Below are 17588 nucleotides of genomic sequence, written 5' to 3' on the forward strand. Positions count from 1 at the left end.
ACAACTAAGAATGGCTTTCCCCTGTATGTTCACCAGCCCCCATTCCAACTCCATTCTCTCCATGGGGGTGAGGCTGCAGCCACTGCACAGAGTCCTGGATCCAGACATAGGGGCACAGCCCTGGGACTATATACTGGGGACTTCCCCAACCCCTTAGTACCAAGGAGATGAGAGGAGAGTATTTCTGCTTTAGGTTTTTAGAGTCCCCCTTTGGGCTCTTTGGCACTTGAAAAGCAACCCCCCACTCCCTGCCCTAGGAGAAGGGGTAGGGGGTAGGACTTGGCACTGGCTGTGGGACAAGTTATGGCTCCATCATGCCCCTGGGCACTTGCAGAAAGGAGGAGTGACACCAGGACAAGCCCCTGTTTGGGATCAAGTTCTGAAGGAGACTGGGACAGTCAGTGGAGTGGTCACTGGCTGGCGGGGTTTGCTAGGAATTCCTGGCAGGGACAAGGAGGCAGGCCCAGTCTGACAGCTGAAAGGCCCCAAGTGGCCATCACTCTGAAGTCATGCACTGCAGCCGGTGTTTGAAGAAGAGCAGGCGATGTTTGGCCACTTGACTCTCGTCCAGTGATCCCGGGTAACGGTACCGAGCATAAGTCTCTGCCTTCGCATCCCTTGAGGTCCAAGGCAACTTCAACTTGGATGCGTGATCCACAACGACGTCTGAGCAGGAGCCCACTTGAAGAGAACCAAGTCCATCCAGGAAGAATTCTGGGGGCAGAGGGAAGGGGAGTACACAATGAAGGGTCTTGAGGATTCAGAGGCACCGCTGCCCCTAAAGGAGAACTGAGATTTGGGATATGGTGGGTGCATATGCAAAGACTCCATCTCTAAGGACCTTAGGCATGTAAATCAACCCTTTTGAGTCTTGTATAAAATGGAGTCAATATCCTTACCTTGTGCTTTGAAAACGGATTCCCTCCCTTCCTCCCTCCTGCAACACACACTCACACACCCAAAAATTCAATAAATGCGGACTTGGCTGCTCCGAGGTGGCCTGAACCAGGAGATTCCGTTGGGAGCAGGATAGAGGCCGAGGTGACTGTGGTGGGGAAGCTCAAGGCAGACCCAGTGGCTGTACTGGCCGCTGAGGTTTAAATGATGTTTGGGGCTGGGATGTTTGGAGCTCTCTCTGTGGCCGGGGCACGGGTCTTGGTGAATCTTCGTAGAACTGCTCTAGGGACCCCGGTGGCAGCTGTGGGCTCCGCGGGGTGGTCGGGCAGTAGTACCCAGGGCCCCAGGCACCTTACTGTCCCACCACCCCGCGGTCCCTGGTCCCGAGCCCCGAAGGGTCCCTGCCCGGCCTGGAGGGGGCGCCACTCACCCAGGTGCGCCACGCGGCTGAGGCGAGGGTCAAAGCCGACCTCGCGCACCTTGTCGGTGCGCGCCAGGAAGAAGTTGACCACGCCGTCTGTGACCACGCACCCCGGGAAGCCGACGAGCTCGTGGTGGAAGCCGCGCTTCTGCCGGAGGCAGTTCCCGCGGCCTGGCGCGCCGGGCTCCACGCTCAGCAGCTGCCGGTAGGTGGTGGCGAAGCCGGAGATTTCGCGCACCGCGCCCCCCACCTGCCGGGGCGGGAGGATGGCTGCAGGCCGGACGCGCACTGGAAGGGGTTAGGTCTAGGCTCCCTCTCCCCAACAGGCTGGCTTTCCTCCTGGGTCCTTCCCCGCCCCACCCCTGCAGGACCCAGACAGTGGCCCAGGCTCTGCTTCCGTCCCAGGGTTGGCTGCTCTCGGGTCTCCCGGCCTAGCCCTTAGCCTCCCGGAAGCCCTCCTCCCATCCTCCATACCGCGGCCCCTCCCCTACCAGGTCCAGCGGCGTCCGCTCCAACACGTCCACAAGCCTCTCCAGTCGCGTACGCGCCGTGAAGACGAAGTCATCGTCCACCCACAGCACGTACTTGGTGGTTACTTGGGATATGGCCAGGTTTCGGCCTGCGAACCAGCCCTGGGAAAGAGTAAGTACGGTTGGCGATGCTATTGAGATAGGACGCAGCCCTCTGCCGCCTACTCCTCACTCCTGACCCCTCTCAACAGCCTCTGTGCGTGTATGTTCAGTCTGCGACCCCATGGACTGTAGCTCGCCAGGCTCCTCTGTCCATGAGATTTCCCAGGCAAGAATACTGGAGTGGGTTATCATTTCCTCCTCCAGGGGATCTTGCCTACCCAGAGATCCAACCTGCATCTCCTGCGGGCGGATTCTTTACTAATGAGCTACCTGGGAAGCCCCTCAACAACCTGTGCCCCTCTCCAAACTTTGGAAGTGCTTAGGAATGGCCGGGAGCTAGGTTTAAAAAAAATGCAGTTTCCCACTGCCAGAGGCTCTGAGTGGGTGTTCTGGGGGAAAGTCTTGGAATGTATTTGATTCATGCGTTCATTCATTCATTCATCAACTATTTATTGAGCCCCTACTAGATGCTAAGCACCATTCTAAGAAGGCAGCTCAAATAAGACCGCTCCCGTGGAGCTTACATTTCAGAAATCCTCATGCTGGATTCACTACCCTGGAGACTGCAGACTGAGGGCATGCCCCCTCCCGGTGCCCTGTGGCTGTGCACCTTGCCAAAAGGCATGAGATAGTGCTCGATGTGGGGACCTCTAATGCTCTCTGGCTTGTCGCTGTCGTCCGCGATTACCACTGTGACCGTTGGGTAGAAGCGGCGGATGCTGGCGATGAGTGCCCGTAACCGATTGTAACGAAGGAAGGTCTTAGTGGCGATGGTGACCAGAGCGCTGATGTTGTACTGGGCTAGGAGTGAGGGACAGAGTTAGGTGCAGAGGAGAGTGGCGAGTGAGGAGAAGGAAGACACCTCCCAGGGCCACCCTCTCCCAACTTTCTTCCTGTCAGGCTGGATCTATGCCCCTGAGCATACCAGTCTCACCTCCCTGGGGTAGAGACCCAGGTGGGTACAGCCGAGGGTTGGGTGGGTGTCTTATGCGAATGGTGAAGGCAGCTTCGTGTCCCTCGGTGGAGAACCGGACTGGGAAGAAAGACATGAGATGTGGCCCCTAGGGCTTGGCCAAAATTCTCTTTTCAGTAAGTCAGTATTTAAGTGCCTACCCTGTGTTGCACTTTTCTAGGCCCTGTTAGATAAGAATGCAAGGTTCGTATCCCCCTGGAACTTACATTTTAATGGGTGGGAGAAAGATGATAAAAGTTTTCATTAAAAGCTAGCCTTTATTGAGCATTTACTGTGTGCCAGGCACTTTTAAAATTACGTTAACTATATGAACTCATTTAATCCTCACAATAGCCCTATTAAGTAGATTCCTACTACAGAAAAAAGAAGGCAGAGAGAAATTAACTTGTCCATAATTACCCAACTCAGGCAAGAAAGCTGGGGTAGGAACCTAGTCCATCTGGTTCCAGGTTAAGTAAATAAGAAAATTCAGGTACAGATAAGTATTGAATAGAAAATAAGACAAGTATTGTGAGAGTGAAGAGGATCCATCTGAGCTGAGATCCAAATGATAAGGAGCCAGCCATACAAAAATCTAGGGGATGCGTAGTCTAGGCAGAGGGAACAGCAAGTGCAAAGGCCCCCCAGTGGGAGTAGGCTTGGTAAAGAAGCCTTGGAGAGAAGCAGGAGGGCTGTTATACCCCTTTTGCCAGAGGAGAAATGGGGGCTCTGGGACAGAAAGCTCTTTGCCCTCTAGTAAGTGGTGGGCTGGGAATAGAGCTTGAGTCTTCTAGTTCTTGGGTCAGGTCATTTCCTGGGGCCCCCATGGTTGGGCTGAAGGGGGGACACACCCAAGGCTCGGGTTTCCCTCTGGCCTGTTCCAGCCCCAGTTGAACAAAGGCCCCTTCTCTCCCTCCTTGGCCCTGCTGGCCCAGCTGAAATGCCCATTGTGTGTCTGGACAGCTCTGGCCATTGCCCGAGTGTCTCCCACACCCTTTGCCATTTGCTTGCTCCTTCCTTTCTGGCTTCCTGTGTTCACCCAGCCTGTTACTACATCCACCCAGGCCTCGCACCTGTGTCTGCTGTGTTTGCCTGGTAGCTTCGGCTGCTGTAAGTGACCAGTTGCAGCTGCCGATTGAGTTGGTCCAGCCCTAGGCTGGTGAGGGTGAGATCTGGCTGCCCTTCTCCGATGAGAGTCACTCCAGTTACTTCCCCTGCCACGTCCCAGGTGCCCAAGGAGGCAGTCAGGTTCACCTGGGAGGGGGGATTGGCAAGTGCAGGGTGCAGGGTTATGCCCCCTACCCACCTCTTGCCTCCCTGCTTCTTCCATCCCTCCTTTGGCAGCCTCGCTGCCCTTCCTTCATCATTAATGCCCACCCGGCCTCCCCACCCTCCTGTTTTTTCTCACCTGGTATACCTCCTGACCGGAAGTGGCCTGCAGGCCCAGTCCTGGAAGCAAGGAGAGGGAACCAGAATCACAGACAGCTTGGGATTCCTCCCTTTCTCCTCCCTCTTTCACCTCACACAGCACAGAACTTCTCACCCATCCCTCCTATTGAGGCCACAGCAGGGCACATTGTAGGGCATAGCCCAGAGTAACCGATTTCTCACTCCTTCCCATCAAAGCAGTAGGTCTTGTGTGGCCTGCCCTGCCTGTCCATCTAACTTCAGCCAGTCAGCAAGAACACACCCTTCTCCATAAACCTCTCCAGTTGTCTTCGGCAATTCCCCACAACCCTAGAGTCCCTTCTGTCCCCATCTCCCACCTCATGAGCCCTCCCTGACCTCCAGTTTCCCTTTCATTAGAAGCCCCCCACCTGGCATTCCAATCTTCCCTCATTCTTTCTCACCCAGCCTGGGCTCTGCCACCCTCACAGTGGTTTAGGTCCTCCCCTTGGACCCTCCTCCCCACCTGGCACCAAGATACTCCTGAGGGGCTGGACCTCCACACCCTGCAGGGGGTACTGTAGCGGGGAGTTGGCAGGGGCTATGAGCAGCTGGTCAGCAGCAGACTGGCTCCTGGCAGTGAAGGAGGGGGAGGACAGAGGAGGAGTCAAGGGGAGCATGCTCTCCCTCCTACCCCACCCTCCCTCCAGGCCTCCCACGGCTCTCCACGGGCAGAATCACATCCTCCTTTCCGCTGGGTACCTTGAAAGGAAGGCCTGGAACTCCTGCTCCCTCGAGGCAGACACAGTGCTCAGCTCCTCAGGGTCAAAGGCCTTGGTGAAGTCAAAGGCTTGGACCTGCCTCTGGAAGGGGAGGTGAAGGCTTCCCTCACTGGACTCACAACTGCAATTGTTTGCAGACAGCAGCCTGTGGAGCCGGAAGGAAGGGTCCTCAGAGCCCAGCCATACAGCTCACTCATCCCACGGAAGGTTGACACAGCACCCGCACCTTCCCCATTCAACCCTGTTCATCCAAAATCTGTCCCCTTAATCACTGCTCTTCAAATAGTCCCCCAAAGGAGGGACCGCCCATGAGATGACCCATCCTCTACATCTGGATTTTACAGAGATATAGAACAAACCAAATGCTAAGGTTTCAGAGTTGCCTACACACCATCAGGACCCCAGCTGGACTCCTTTCACAGGGAATGACCAGGACTCACAAAGTCAGGGCCCTCCCCTGATTGCAACCGTCCCTTCCCACTCCCGAAGCACAAGACTCAGTAGCCCCCTCCACCTCTCACTTCACTCCCCGCCCCCCCACAACCACTCTGGGGAACCCAGGCATCAGAGCTCAGCAGTAGAGGAAACAGAAGCTTCCCAGACTACCCACCAGCGAGTGCCATGCTGTCACCCCGACTCCTTACACTCACCCCACCACTTGCTCCTTGATCCTGACCGGGATGTGTGCGTATCTGGGCTCAGGGGCAAGACCTAGCAGTTCTGGCCTGGGGTTGCCCTGTAGGGGCGTCCACAGCGCAAGAGGTGTCCGAAGGCCCGGCGCGACCCGGGTGCTCGCGTACAGGAGCCCCAGCGAGGCGCAGGCGAGCAGCAGGACGAGCACACAGAGGGCCCGGCGGCCCAGCCGCATCCTGGGTGGGCGAAGAAGTGGGAGGGTGAGAAGGTGGTGGGCGAAAGCGTGGGTTGAGACTCTGGGCCCCCGCAGTTCCGGAGACTCCAGCCGGCCCGGCTGTGGCTTCCCGCATCTCGGGCGCCAGGATTTGTATAGCGAATCGGTACCCTCGTCCCCCTCCCCTCACTCCCCGGGCCTCGGGTCTCCTAGCCTCCTTTCTTCTCGCCCTCTCCCACATCTCGCTTTCCATTCACGCCCGAGGCCTGTTATCTCGATGAAGCAAGAGACCTTTGGAGGTAGCGGTTTCGACGCGGCGGCTCGTAAGTAGAAAAAGCACCGTTTTATTAGAATAGCCGATGTTCCGGAGCCCGCCGCCTCCCTTGGCCCACGCATCCCCCACCCCCTCAGTCCGAGCATCACCTGGCCCGGGTGGGCTGCAGAGGGCAGCGCCACACCTTGCCTGTCATGAAAAAATGCAGAATCACGCCCGCGCTGCTGGGTGGCCCCGGCGGAGGTGACCCCGTGGGTGGCCTCGCGAAGCCGTGCGGGGCGACAAGGTGGACCGGTGCGCGCGCCTCTTCCCGCTTCCGGCTCAGTCCCGCGTCCCGCCCCAGCACTGACCTGTCTTAACGCTTTAAGGCCGCCGCAAGATTTCGGTCAGGGCTGTGCCAGGCTCTCAGCCCTGGCCTGAGAGTCCTCATGGGGCTGGAGGCGGCCTGATTGGGGAGTCGGGCATGAGTCTGAGAGTGACGGGGAATCCTCCTGCCTCCCGAGCGCGCACGACCCCGCCCGCCTTTGGACTCTCCGGGCTTTGTAGACCACCGCGCTGGGGTGGTTCTGGGCGTTTCCTGCGGGGTTGGGGGATCGGAGTCGAGAAACCGCCTCACTTCAATTCCATAAATAAATCCGGGGTTCCCTGGGACCCTGTCCCTCTTGCCGGGCCGGGAGAGCCCGGGCCGCCGCCCGGCTTTTCAGATCGCGGCAGCTTGGCTTGGGTGCTGGTTGCGGAGGGGCGTCAGGCTACGCGCCGAGAATGAGAGCGCTGGGGCGCCTTCTGGTGGGCGCGGAGGACACTGCGGGGGCGCGAAGCCAGCGAAGCACGAAGGTCCTTCTCTTCACGCCCCCTCCCTCCCCGCCAGCCCTTTGCCCCCGAACCCTGGCATCTGCCCCGCCCCACCGCGATTCCAGTCACTCTGTTCCTATTCGTTCGCAGCCGTCTTTCCATCGAGACTTTGGCCAGGACTGGCGATAAGGGTTTTAGGAAGTGATGGGGCGGGGACGCCCTGTAAACCCATTTCAAGGAAGACTTGGATACTTAGGGTGAGATAAAGGAACCCAGACAAGACTGGAAAATAAAGACTGCCTAGCTAACAAAGACAAGTTGACAGCCTCCCTCCTAGCCTCGCCTCCCCCGCCCACCGGCCCCCGCATACCCCAGTTCTCTAAGGAATACTCAATGATGTAACAAACACTCAGTAATTCAAGGGCCTGCTTCTTCTGACTGCTCCTTGTTGCAGACTTGAGGAAGGGAAGATCCCCAAACAGTGCCTAGATTGGTTGTACTTATGCGTGCAAGCTGCAGACCTGTACTACCTTAGCTGGATTCTTGATGCTGCCCTAAGTTCTGTGGTTCCATGATTCTAATAAAAGATGTCACAATTTAATAGGGAAAAAAGATACAATAGGAAATGTAAAACATAATGTAAATGTGGGGGCAGGGGGGAGGGAAGGTTGGATTATTGGAGGAACTGTGTACAAAGAAATGACTAATCGGCTGGAGGGAAATTGAGATTCTCACCCTCTTTACACCAAAATAAATTCTAGATGTATCAAATATCTTGTTATTAAAAATGTAACCACAAAGAGTAGTAAAATAATTCATGGAGTTTGTTGTTTTTTTTTTTTAAATAATCTTGGAGTGGGGAAGAGATCTCTAAGTAAGATATAAAAGGACATATTAATAGATTTGCCTGTATAAAAAGCTTGAGTGAAGGAATTTCTATAAACAAACTTGAGAAATGACAAACTGAAAAAATACGTGCAACATGTAAGACAGATAAAGGTCTATTTTTCTTAAGAGCTATAAAACATCAATAAGAAAAAATGATCAGTCACCCCTAAATAGGCAAAAATTGTGATTAGACAGTTGAGGGAAAAAGTAAAAATGGCTTTTCAAACAAATGAATGTACACTTGACCCTATTCATAATAAATAAAATCCAAATTAGAGTAACAATGAAATGGTTTTTGTTTAGCAAGTTAGTAAAGGTCAAAGAGTTTGCTAACACAAGTGGTCAAGTATTTGAAGAAATAGTCACTATCATACACTGTTGTGAGTGTAAATGGACCCAGCTTAGAGCAATTGGCCAATCTATTAACAATTAAAATATTAATCATTTAAATCTTAAATATTAGTAAGTTAAAATTTTAAAGATATGATTCAATCAGACAATGGGACACTGGATTAATCTATATCTACTGATACTGAATGATATCCAAAGCTGTTAAGCAAAATAGACAACAGCATATATAGTTGGCTCCTGAGTGTGGCTTTTAGCTTCTAGGATTGTTCAAATATTAGAAATGAAGTGCTACCATAATAAAAATCTAACAATGTGGGAATGAATTTGGAACTGGGTCTTAGGTAGAAGCAGGAAGGAATCTAGGAGTGTTAGTGAAAGACAAAAATATTGAAGAGCATATTAGTAGAAGCCTCATGTCCTTTGAGGAGGCTGCTGATAAAGAAAAGTGAGGAAAGTAGGGAAACTGAGGGGCTTCCCAGGTGGCACTAGTGGTAAAGAACCTGCCTGCAAAGTCAGGAGATTTTAAGAGATGCAGGTTCGATCCCTGGGTTGGGAAGATCCCCTGGAGGAGGGCATGGTAACCCACTCCAGTATTCTTGCTGGAGAATCCCATGGACAGAGAACCTGGTGGGCTACAGTCCATGGGGTCGCAAAGAGTCAGACATGACTGAAGGGACTTAGCATGTATGCATACCTACCTAATGAAATGGGGATCTCATTGAGATTTTCAAGCAGAATGTTGAAGATGCCTTCAGGTTTCTTCTTGTCACTTTTAGTAGAATATGTAGGAAAAGAAAGTGAAAGTGAAGTCGCTCAGTCGTGTCTGACTCTTTGCGACCCCATGGACTGTAGCCTATCAGGGTCCTCTGTCCATGGGATTTTCCAGGCAAGAATACTGGAGTGGGTTGCCATTTCCTTCTCCAGGGGATCTTCCCAACCCAGGGATCGAACCGGGTCTCCCACTTGGAAAAGAAAGAGATAAGCTAAAGAAAGAATGCCAATAAAAAAGTCCTGGGGATTGTTAGGTTTGAAATTTCCTAGCCTCTCCAATGGAGAAGGCAATGGCACCCCACTCCAGTACTCTTACCTGGAAAATCCCATGCATGGAGGAGCCTGGTGGGCTTCAGTCCATAGGGTCGCTGGGAGTCGGACACGACTGAGCAACTTCACTTTCACTTTTCACTTTCATGCATTGGAGAAGGAAATAGCAATCCACTACAGTGTTCTTGCCTGGAGACTCCAGGGACGGGGGAGCCTTGTGGGCTGCCGTCTATGGGGTGGCACAGAGATGGACACGACTAAAGCAACTTAGCAGCAGCAGCAGCAGCAGCAGTGGCCTCTCCAAGGACCAGTGAGGCTAGAAATTTAAAAAATGGCTTCCAGGACTTCCTTGGTGGTGTAGTGGATAAGTATTCGCCAGCCAATGCAGGAGACATGGGTTTGATTCCAAGTCCGGGAAGAGTCCACATGCTGTGAAGCAACTAAGCCAGTGCACCACAACTACTGAGCCCATGTGCTGCAACTACTGAAGCCTGAGTTCCTATAGCCGGTGCTCCACAAGAGAAGCTACTGCAATGAGAAGCCTGCACATGGAAACGAAGAAGCCCACATAGAGCAAGGAAGACCCAATGCCGCCAAAAAAAAAAAAAAAAAAGGCTTTCAGGGAAAGACCATATCTAAGGAATGCTCAAGAAACTATTGTCTAAAAATAAAGCCAAGGATATAAACATAAATCCTCTGTTAAAGAAAGAGCTAAGGCAGTGCCTCAGAATGGTTCCATTAAACAATAGGACTCTCAGTGATCAAAGAAGCCCAAGGAAGAGAAAGGTTTATCTCAATAATATTTGTGAATATGGCTTTCATGTGATGTAGTTAACCTCAATAAGATTCACAGAAGAACTGTAAAGATTTTAAGAGAATTGCATTTGCAGAATTTTATTGGTGATAGAATAATTCTCTTACTATTCTGATAGATAAATGTTTGCTGTTTTAAATCCCCCAAGTTTGGAGTAATGTATTACACAGCAATAGATAACTAATTCAGAATATTATATAGTTGACCTTGAACAATGAGGGGGTTACAGGCACTGCTTTATTTAAAATAAATTACCCCACCTTGCCTGCACCCCACCAGCGAGACGCGCTGCGCACCGACGGAGCGGACATGGGGAAAGCGATCATAGCCAGGCTCGGACTGGGGCTGCTGCTTCTGGCCCTGCTCTTACCTACGCAGACTTACTCAAATCAAACAACTGTTGTAACACCTTCAAGTAACTCCTCCCATACTACCTCACCTGCCTCTCATCCAGCCAATGCCACCACCAAGGCAAGCGATGGTACTCTGCAGTCAACAGCCAGTCTTTTTGTGATCTCGGTCTCCCTTCTACATCTCTACTGTTAAGAGACTCAGGCGAAGAAACATCTGTACTTCACCAGTACTTCTAAATCCAGTTCAAATGGCATCTATACATCCTGTGTGACAAAGGAAAAAAAAAAGAGAGAAAAAGAAGTCTTCATTGAATAAATCTGCTAATTACACACCTTATTTAATTGACAGAAATTATTGAGGATCCCAAATTTGTTTGAAGAGCATGTGAAGGGTTTGGCTAGATGATGAATGCCAATATTAAATCTGCTGGAGTTACCTGTACAAGATGAAGAGAGACAACGTCCAAAATTAGTTGAGATGATTTCCTTAAATGTGGCTTAAGAAGTATGGACACATAAAGCTCTACCTTGAAAATGAGAATAGATTTTATCTTACTTAGAGATAAAGAATGGACTGTGGAACAGACTCAGTTTGCATTTGGTTTGTTAAATTTATAAGGCCATAAAACAATTAGGTAAAACAGAAAGCTTCTATGATTCTCTCTGTATGTACATTAGCAGGAACTTATGTAAATTCTCAAAGTGTTGTTTCAGCAGTACTAATTTAATGCTGACATACGATAGACTAAAATTTTATGTTAAGCTATCAACTCTTCTTTTGGGAACTGAACTTTTCCTCTGGGGCTTTGGGCTGACATTGCATTTGACTTTTTATATAGTGCCAGGGCAAAGATGGATTAATCTACCCCAAATTCAAGCATACTGAATACATTTTGCTTGCATACTATTCCTATTCAAAAAGAACACTAGATTTATTTAAACAGATAACAAAGAATAGAAGTACATTGCTGTCAATGAATTTCAAAATATTTTTTATTTCTGCATACATTGAATAACTTTTACAGTTTAAAAAAATGATCTGTTTTGAAGGTAAAATTGACAAATTTTGAAATGAAAAAGGCTAATATGTGAAGGAGCCAAACTGTAACTCAAATATTTGTGAAGTCAACACTGGAAGCTTGCTCACATTGAATTTATTTATTATTATTTTTTAAAATATTTATTCATTTACTTGGCTGCGTCAGGTCTCAGTTGCATCATATGGGATCTTTCGTTGCAGTGTGCAGGCTCAGTAGCAGTGGCATGTGGGCTTCGTTGCTCCAAGGCGTGTGGGATCTTAGTTCCCAGATCAAGGATCGAACCCATGTCCCCTGCATTGCAAGGGAGATTCTTAACCACTGGACCAACTCATCTGAAGTCCTGCTTACATTGAATTTAGAAAAACTTTATACTCTTTTCTGTAAATACTTCTTTTTAAACTGCATCAGAGTAGCCACATTTGGAACACTTTTTGCTATCATTTGATGTTTTTAGATAGTTAGAACCTGGTCCTAGGCCTAAAATGGGCTTGATTTTGGAAAGTAAATCTTTTCACAACTGCCTTGATGCACAGCAACCTTTTTAAAAATAGACACTCCCTAAAGTCTTTTGTTCACATGGTCACACACTGATGCTTAGATATTCCAGAATCTAATATGGCCACAGTAGTTTTGAAAACCAAAGTCATTTTTTTTTCCATCTTTAGAAACCAGCACTGAAATAAACATATCCAACAGATCTCAAGCTACTGTGTGTGTGAATGAACATTCCCTTTTGTTTCACACCTGAATTCTGTGTATCTGTTTTGGATTGTATATTGTGTTTGTGTATTTATGCTTTGATTCATAGTATCTTTTCATGTTATGAAATTGATTTGCATTAAATACAAACTGTAAATTAAAAAAAATAAAAATAAAATAAATTACCAAGAAAAAATTCTGATTAATTTTTTTCTTCTTGGTTATTCATTTTAAATAAAGCAGTGTGTACATGTCAATCCCAGACTTCCTAACTATCCCTTCCTTCCTCCTCTACATTTCCCTCTGGTAACCATAAGTTCATTCTGTAAGTCTGTGAGTCTGTTTGTAAATAAGTTCATTTGTATCATTTTTTTGATTCTGCATATAAGCTATATCATATGATATTTCTTTCTCTGTCTGACTTACCTCACTTAGTATGACAATATCTAAGTCCATCAAATTGCTGCAAATGGCATTATTTTCATTCTTTTAACAGCTGAGTAATATTCCATTGTATATATGTACCACATCTTCTTTATCCATTCCTCTGTTGATGGACATTTAGGTTGCTTCTATGTCCTGGCTATTGTAAACAGTGTTGCAATGAACATTTGGGTACATATATCCTTTTGCACCATGTTTTTCCCTGGATATATACCTAAGAGTAGGATTGTAGAATTGTATGTAGCTGTATTTTTAGTTTTTTAAGGAACCTCTGTACTGTTCTCCATAGTGACTATACCAATATACATTCCAACCAACACTGTAGGAGGATTCTTTTCTCTCTACACCCTCTCCAGCATATTTTGTTTGTGGATTTTTTTAATGATAGCCATTTGACTGGTGTGAGGTGATATCTCATTGTACTTTTGATTTGCATTTCTCTAATAATTAGTGATGTTGAACATCTTTTCATGTGCCTCTTGGCCATCTGTATATCTTCTTTGGAGAAATGTCTATTTAGGTCTTTTGCCCATTTTTTTGATTGGGTTGTTTGTTTTGATATTAAGCCACATGAACTGCTTATAAATTTTGGAGGCTAATCGCTTGTCAGTCACATCATTTCCAAATATTTTCTCCCATTCTGTGGGTTATCTTTTCATTCTGTTTATGGTTTCCTTTGCTGTGCAAAAGCTTTTGAGCTTGATTAGGTCCCATTTAAGTTGCAGCAATATCTTTTTCAATCCATCTCCTAGAGTAATGCCTGTATTCTACTTTAATAAAAAGAATCATACAGAATGTAGTCTTCTGTGTTTTGACTTTTTTTCTTTCAGCATTATGAGTTATTGTGTATAGCTGTAGATCATTTCTTCTCAGTCTATACAGTTGACCTTTGAACAGCACAAAGGTATTGTTGAACTGTTCAAGTCCATTTATATGAGGATTTTTTTTCACTAAATACATTTTATGGTACTATATGATCCAACACTGGTTGAATCCATGAATGCAGAACCCCAGATTCATCAAGGACTGACTATAAAGTTTTACATGGATTTTTTTATTTAGAATCTTTTTCTTGGTTAACAAAAGTAGAATACAGGCAAAACTAATCTATGTAGTCAGAATTGTGATTACCTTTGAGGCATGGAGTAGTAACTGCTGCTGCTGCTGCTGCTAAGTCACTTCAGTCGTGTCCGACTCTGTGCGACCCCATAGACGGCAGCCCACCAGCCTCCCCCATCCCTGGGATTCTCCAGGCAAGAACACTGGAGTGGGTTGCCATTTCCTTCTCCAATGTATGAAAGTGAAAAGTGAAAGTGAAGTTGCTCAGTCGTGTCTGACTCCTATCGACCCCATGGACTGGAGCCTACCAGGCTCCTCCGTCCATGGGATTTTCCTAGAAGGGGTCAATCTGGGTGCTGGTAAAGTTGTGTTTCTGCATTCAAGTGTGATTAATTTGTAAAAATACACAAAGTTGTATACTTGTAATCTGTACTTTCCTGTATGTATATTATACATGAATACACAGTTTAAAAATATGAGAGAACACTTGTAATCTGCTTTTGAAAATATTCAGAAGCTTTTTTCTTCAAGCAGTATACCTACTCTCAGTGGGGTGATTCTTCTGATAGTCAGGTTGGGTTGATCAGGTAGCTGTAGGCAACTGGCAGCTCATCTGGGGCTGGATGATACAACTTGCCTTTTCTCACATGATGGGAGTTTGGTGCTCTTGGCTGAACCTCTTTTTCCTTGAGGTCTTTCATGGCAATCTCAGGGTAGCCAGTGTGTGAGAGCGGAAGCTTCAGGCTCCCTTGAAGCCTTGCTTGTAATTCACACAGTATTATTCCTTCCCCACCCTCTCTCTCAAGTATATTTAGGTGCTAAGGCAAAGTATCAGGTTATCCCAGCTTCAAGGAGTGCTTATACTCCATCTCTTGATGGATATAAATGCAAAACATTTATGATCATTGTATTTATTTATAAATTTTTATTTATTCACCTATTTATTTATCTTTGGCTCTGCTGGGTCCTCACTGCTATGAGAGGACTTTCTCTAGTTGCACCGAGCAGGGGCTACTCTCAAGTTGTGGGGCACGGGCTTTTCATCATGGTGGCTTCTTTTGTTGCAGAGCACAGGCTCTAGGCACCCAGGCTTCAGCAGTTGTGGTGTGTGGGATCAGGAGTTGATGTATATGGGCTTAGTTGCTTTGAGACATGTGGGATCTTCCCGAACCAGTGACTGAACCTGTTTTTGAGGCAGGTTCTTAACCACTGGACCACCAAGGAAGTCCCATGACCATTTTAAATCTTCCATTATCACCAATAACCAAATTTCTAAGTGCAGGAATTGTTGCTTAATTAGGTACTTTTAGAAAGGAAGAATGTCTGAATAACTTGGTGTCAACATTATAAGGAATATTGCTCTGAAATGACAGAGCATTATACACAAAGGTGCCTGGAAATAAACATATACCAAATAACAATCAACAAGAGACGCAGATCTTTTAATACCCTTTTCCACTAAAAGGAACCAGGGTCCTTGGATTCATTCCAGGTCCTTTCCCAGGAAAAGTTAAAGATGAATTTGGAATGTCAGACTGAATAAATTAATGTAGGAAAAGAGAAATTGCTGATTGACAAATATAAGGGAAATGATGAAGTAGAAAATAATTCTGCAACCATCAGAGTAAAAATTGGTTTGATCAAGAGTCATCAATGGGTGCTAATTTTAAGGGAGGAAGTTTCATGAGAAATAAGGTGTTTACATAGTTTAAAGTGTTTCCCCACAGTTTGCTTGTTAGTTACAAGAGGGAAAATTATAACTGCACAGTGGGAAAAACAGACAGCACTTGACTAGGTGGTCAAAATTAATATTACTGATGAGAGGCAGAGGGTGTTGTGAGCCTCCAGGTATGTGTCTCCACCCCAGGAAAGACACAGAATCACTTAGGCAGTATTCTGGCTAGGGGTACATAATTTGATTCTAAATATGGGAAAACACACAAGCCCCAGTTGAAGAATATTTTATATATTTAAAAAAAACTGGCCAGTATTTTATTTTTAAATATTAATGTCATGAGAGACAAAGACAGACTGAGTAACTATTCCAGAAAAAAAGGAGACGAAAGAAACAACTAAATACAATATGTGATCCTAGATTGAGTCCTGTCCTTGAGAGGAGAAGAAAATGCTGTAACAGACGTTTTGGGGACAAAATTGGGATATGGATGGTGGTTTAAAGTCACTGTTTTATCTTTGTTAAGAGATAGATGGTAAATGTTAAATTTCCCATAGTTGGTAACTGTAGTTACCAGTATCCTGTTCTTAGAAAACGTACTCTGATGTGTTAAAGAGATATGGTGGCATGATGTGTGTTATCTACTTTCAAATGACTCAAGAAAAAGAAATAATTGGGTCTTCCCTGGTGGTCCAGTGGTTAAGACTCCACACTGCCAATGCATGGGGCCCAGGTTCAATCCCTGGTCAGAGAATTAGATCCTACATGCTGCAGCTAGAGAGTCCACATGCCGCCACAAAGATCAAGGATCTTGTGTGCTGCAGCTAAGACCCAGAGCGGTCAAAATAAGTTAATACACAAGTAAAAATAAATTTAAAATAAATAAATAATAGAATGTGTTGTATATATATGTGCATGTGATATATACAATATATATTTTATATTTTATTAATGTAATTATTGGGAGAAGGAAATGGCAACCCACTCCAGTATTCTTGCCTGGAGAATCCCAGGTACAGAGGAGCCTGGTAGGCTGTCATCTATGGGGTCGCACAGAGTTGGACATGATTGCAGCGACTTAGTAGAGAGAGAATGTAATTATTAATTATTTATTATGAACTATATAAAATAATATCTATAGAGAATGATAAAAACAAATGATAAAACAAATTTTGACAAAATGTCCAGAATTGGTGAAGCTGGATAAAAGATACATGGATTAGATAGGAGAAAAGTGATAAGCAGAAAGTTATCTGAGAGCAACTAGAGGCGGCCACTTCAGCTCACTGTCGAATAGGCACCTAATCCCACCAAGCAATTTCCCAGCCCTGCCTAGTAATATGCTCACTAGAACTCCAAAAATAGGGGGCTGTAAAACCCCCACCCACCAGGCTGGCAGGACTTGCCCTACCTCTAGCACGTGCCCACACCTCACAGTATCCTGCACTAAAGTAATCTTCTGCGGCCACTGGACTCATTAACTGCTCGTGAATATTCCACAAATACATACATCTAATTATAAGAGACCAAATTATGGGAAGAACATGTGAGATAGTGTGTCTTGTTATATAACCTGCAGTTGTCAATCATGGTTGTCCATCAACGGCCCCCGTGGATTATGCAAATAATCCTGCCTTAAAAACTGTACCCCCCCCCCCAAAAAAAAACTGTACCCAGCTCTCCAGGGCCATTTGCCTCCCTTGTCGTGGCCCACCTCTCTCTTCAGGTAGTCCCTCTGTTTTTTCTTTGTGTGTGCTCAGTTGTGTCCAATATTTTGATCACCTGATAAAACAGCTAACTCACTGGAAAAGTCCCTGATGCTGGGAAAGATTGAGGGCAGAAGAAGAGGGCATCGGGGGATGAGATGGCGGGACGGCATCACTGATGTGATGGACATGAACTTGGGCAAACTCTGAAAGACTGTGAGGGACAGGGAGACCTGGTGTGCTACAGTCCATAGGGTCGCAAAGAGTCAGACACAACTGGGCGACTGAAGAGCAAGTCACATCCGATTCTTTGTAACCTATTCTTTCTTTCCTTATTGTTAATAAACTTTCTTGCAACAGGTAAGCCCTGAGATTCTTCTTTTCATCCTTGAGGCCCTCCCTTCTGGAGGAAGGCTCTCCAGACTCTCCTTCTGCTAACAAAAGTGGTCAAAGAAGAAAAAAAGATATGTGGGAATACTCAGTATGTATTTTCCAAATTTCTAAGTTTGAAATTGTTTCAAAGTAAAAATTTAAA

At 46.8% G+C, this 17588-nt stretch overlaps 1 protein-coding gene across 6 annotated transcripts; it reads right to left on the reverse strand.

Moving 5' to 3' along the window:
- Positions 1–11: 11 nt before the first annotated feature.
- B4GALNT1 (beta-1,4-N-acetyl-galactosaminyltransferase 1) lies at positions 12–7024 on the reverse strand. Of its 6 annotated transcripts, none has more exons than XM_027542371.1 (11): positions 6542–7024; positions 5721–5939; positions 5051–5215; positions 4815–4921; positions 4311–4351; positions 3976–4156; positions 2876–2983; positions 2561–2751; positions 1810–1950; positions 1328–1568; positions 12–714 (listed from the first exon to the last, which is right to left on the reverse strand). In XM_027542371.1, the coding sequence occupies exons 2-11, from the start codon at positions 5936–5938 to the stop codon at positions 497–499; spliced, it is 1611 nt and encodes a 536-aa protein (XP_027398172.1). In that variant the 5' UTR covers position 5939; positions 6542–7024; the 3' UTR covers positions 12–496. The 6 variants fall into 6 exon arrangements, with proteins under 6 accessions (XP_027398172.1, XP_027398175.1, XP_027398174.1 ...); XM_027542374.1 differs by having other exon boundaries at positions 2885–2983; positions 6542–7023; XM_027542373.1 differs by lacking the exon at positions 6542–7024 and adding an exon at positions 6376–6516.
- Positions 7025–17588: the final 10564 nt, after the last annotated feature.

Source organism: Bos indicus x Bos taurus, chromosome 5 (genome assembly GCF_003369695.1).
Source record: "Bos indicus x Bos taurus breed Angus x Brahman F1 hybrid chromosome 5, Bos_hybrid_MaternalHap_v2.0, whole genome shotgun sequence".
Taxonomy (NCBI): Eukaryota; Metazoa; Chordata; class Mammalia; order Artiodactyla; family Bovidae; genus Bos; species Bos indicus x Bos taurus.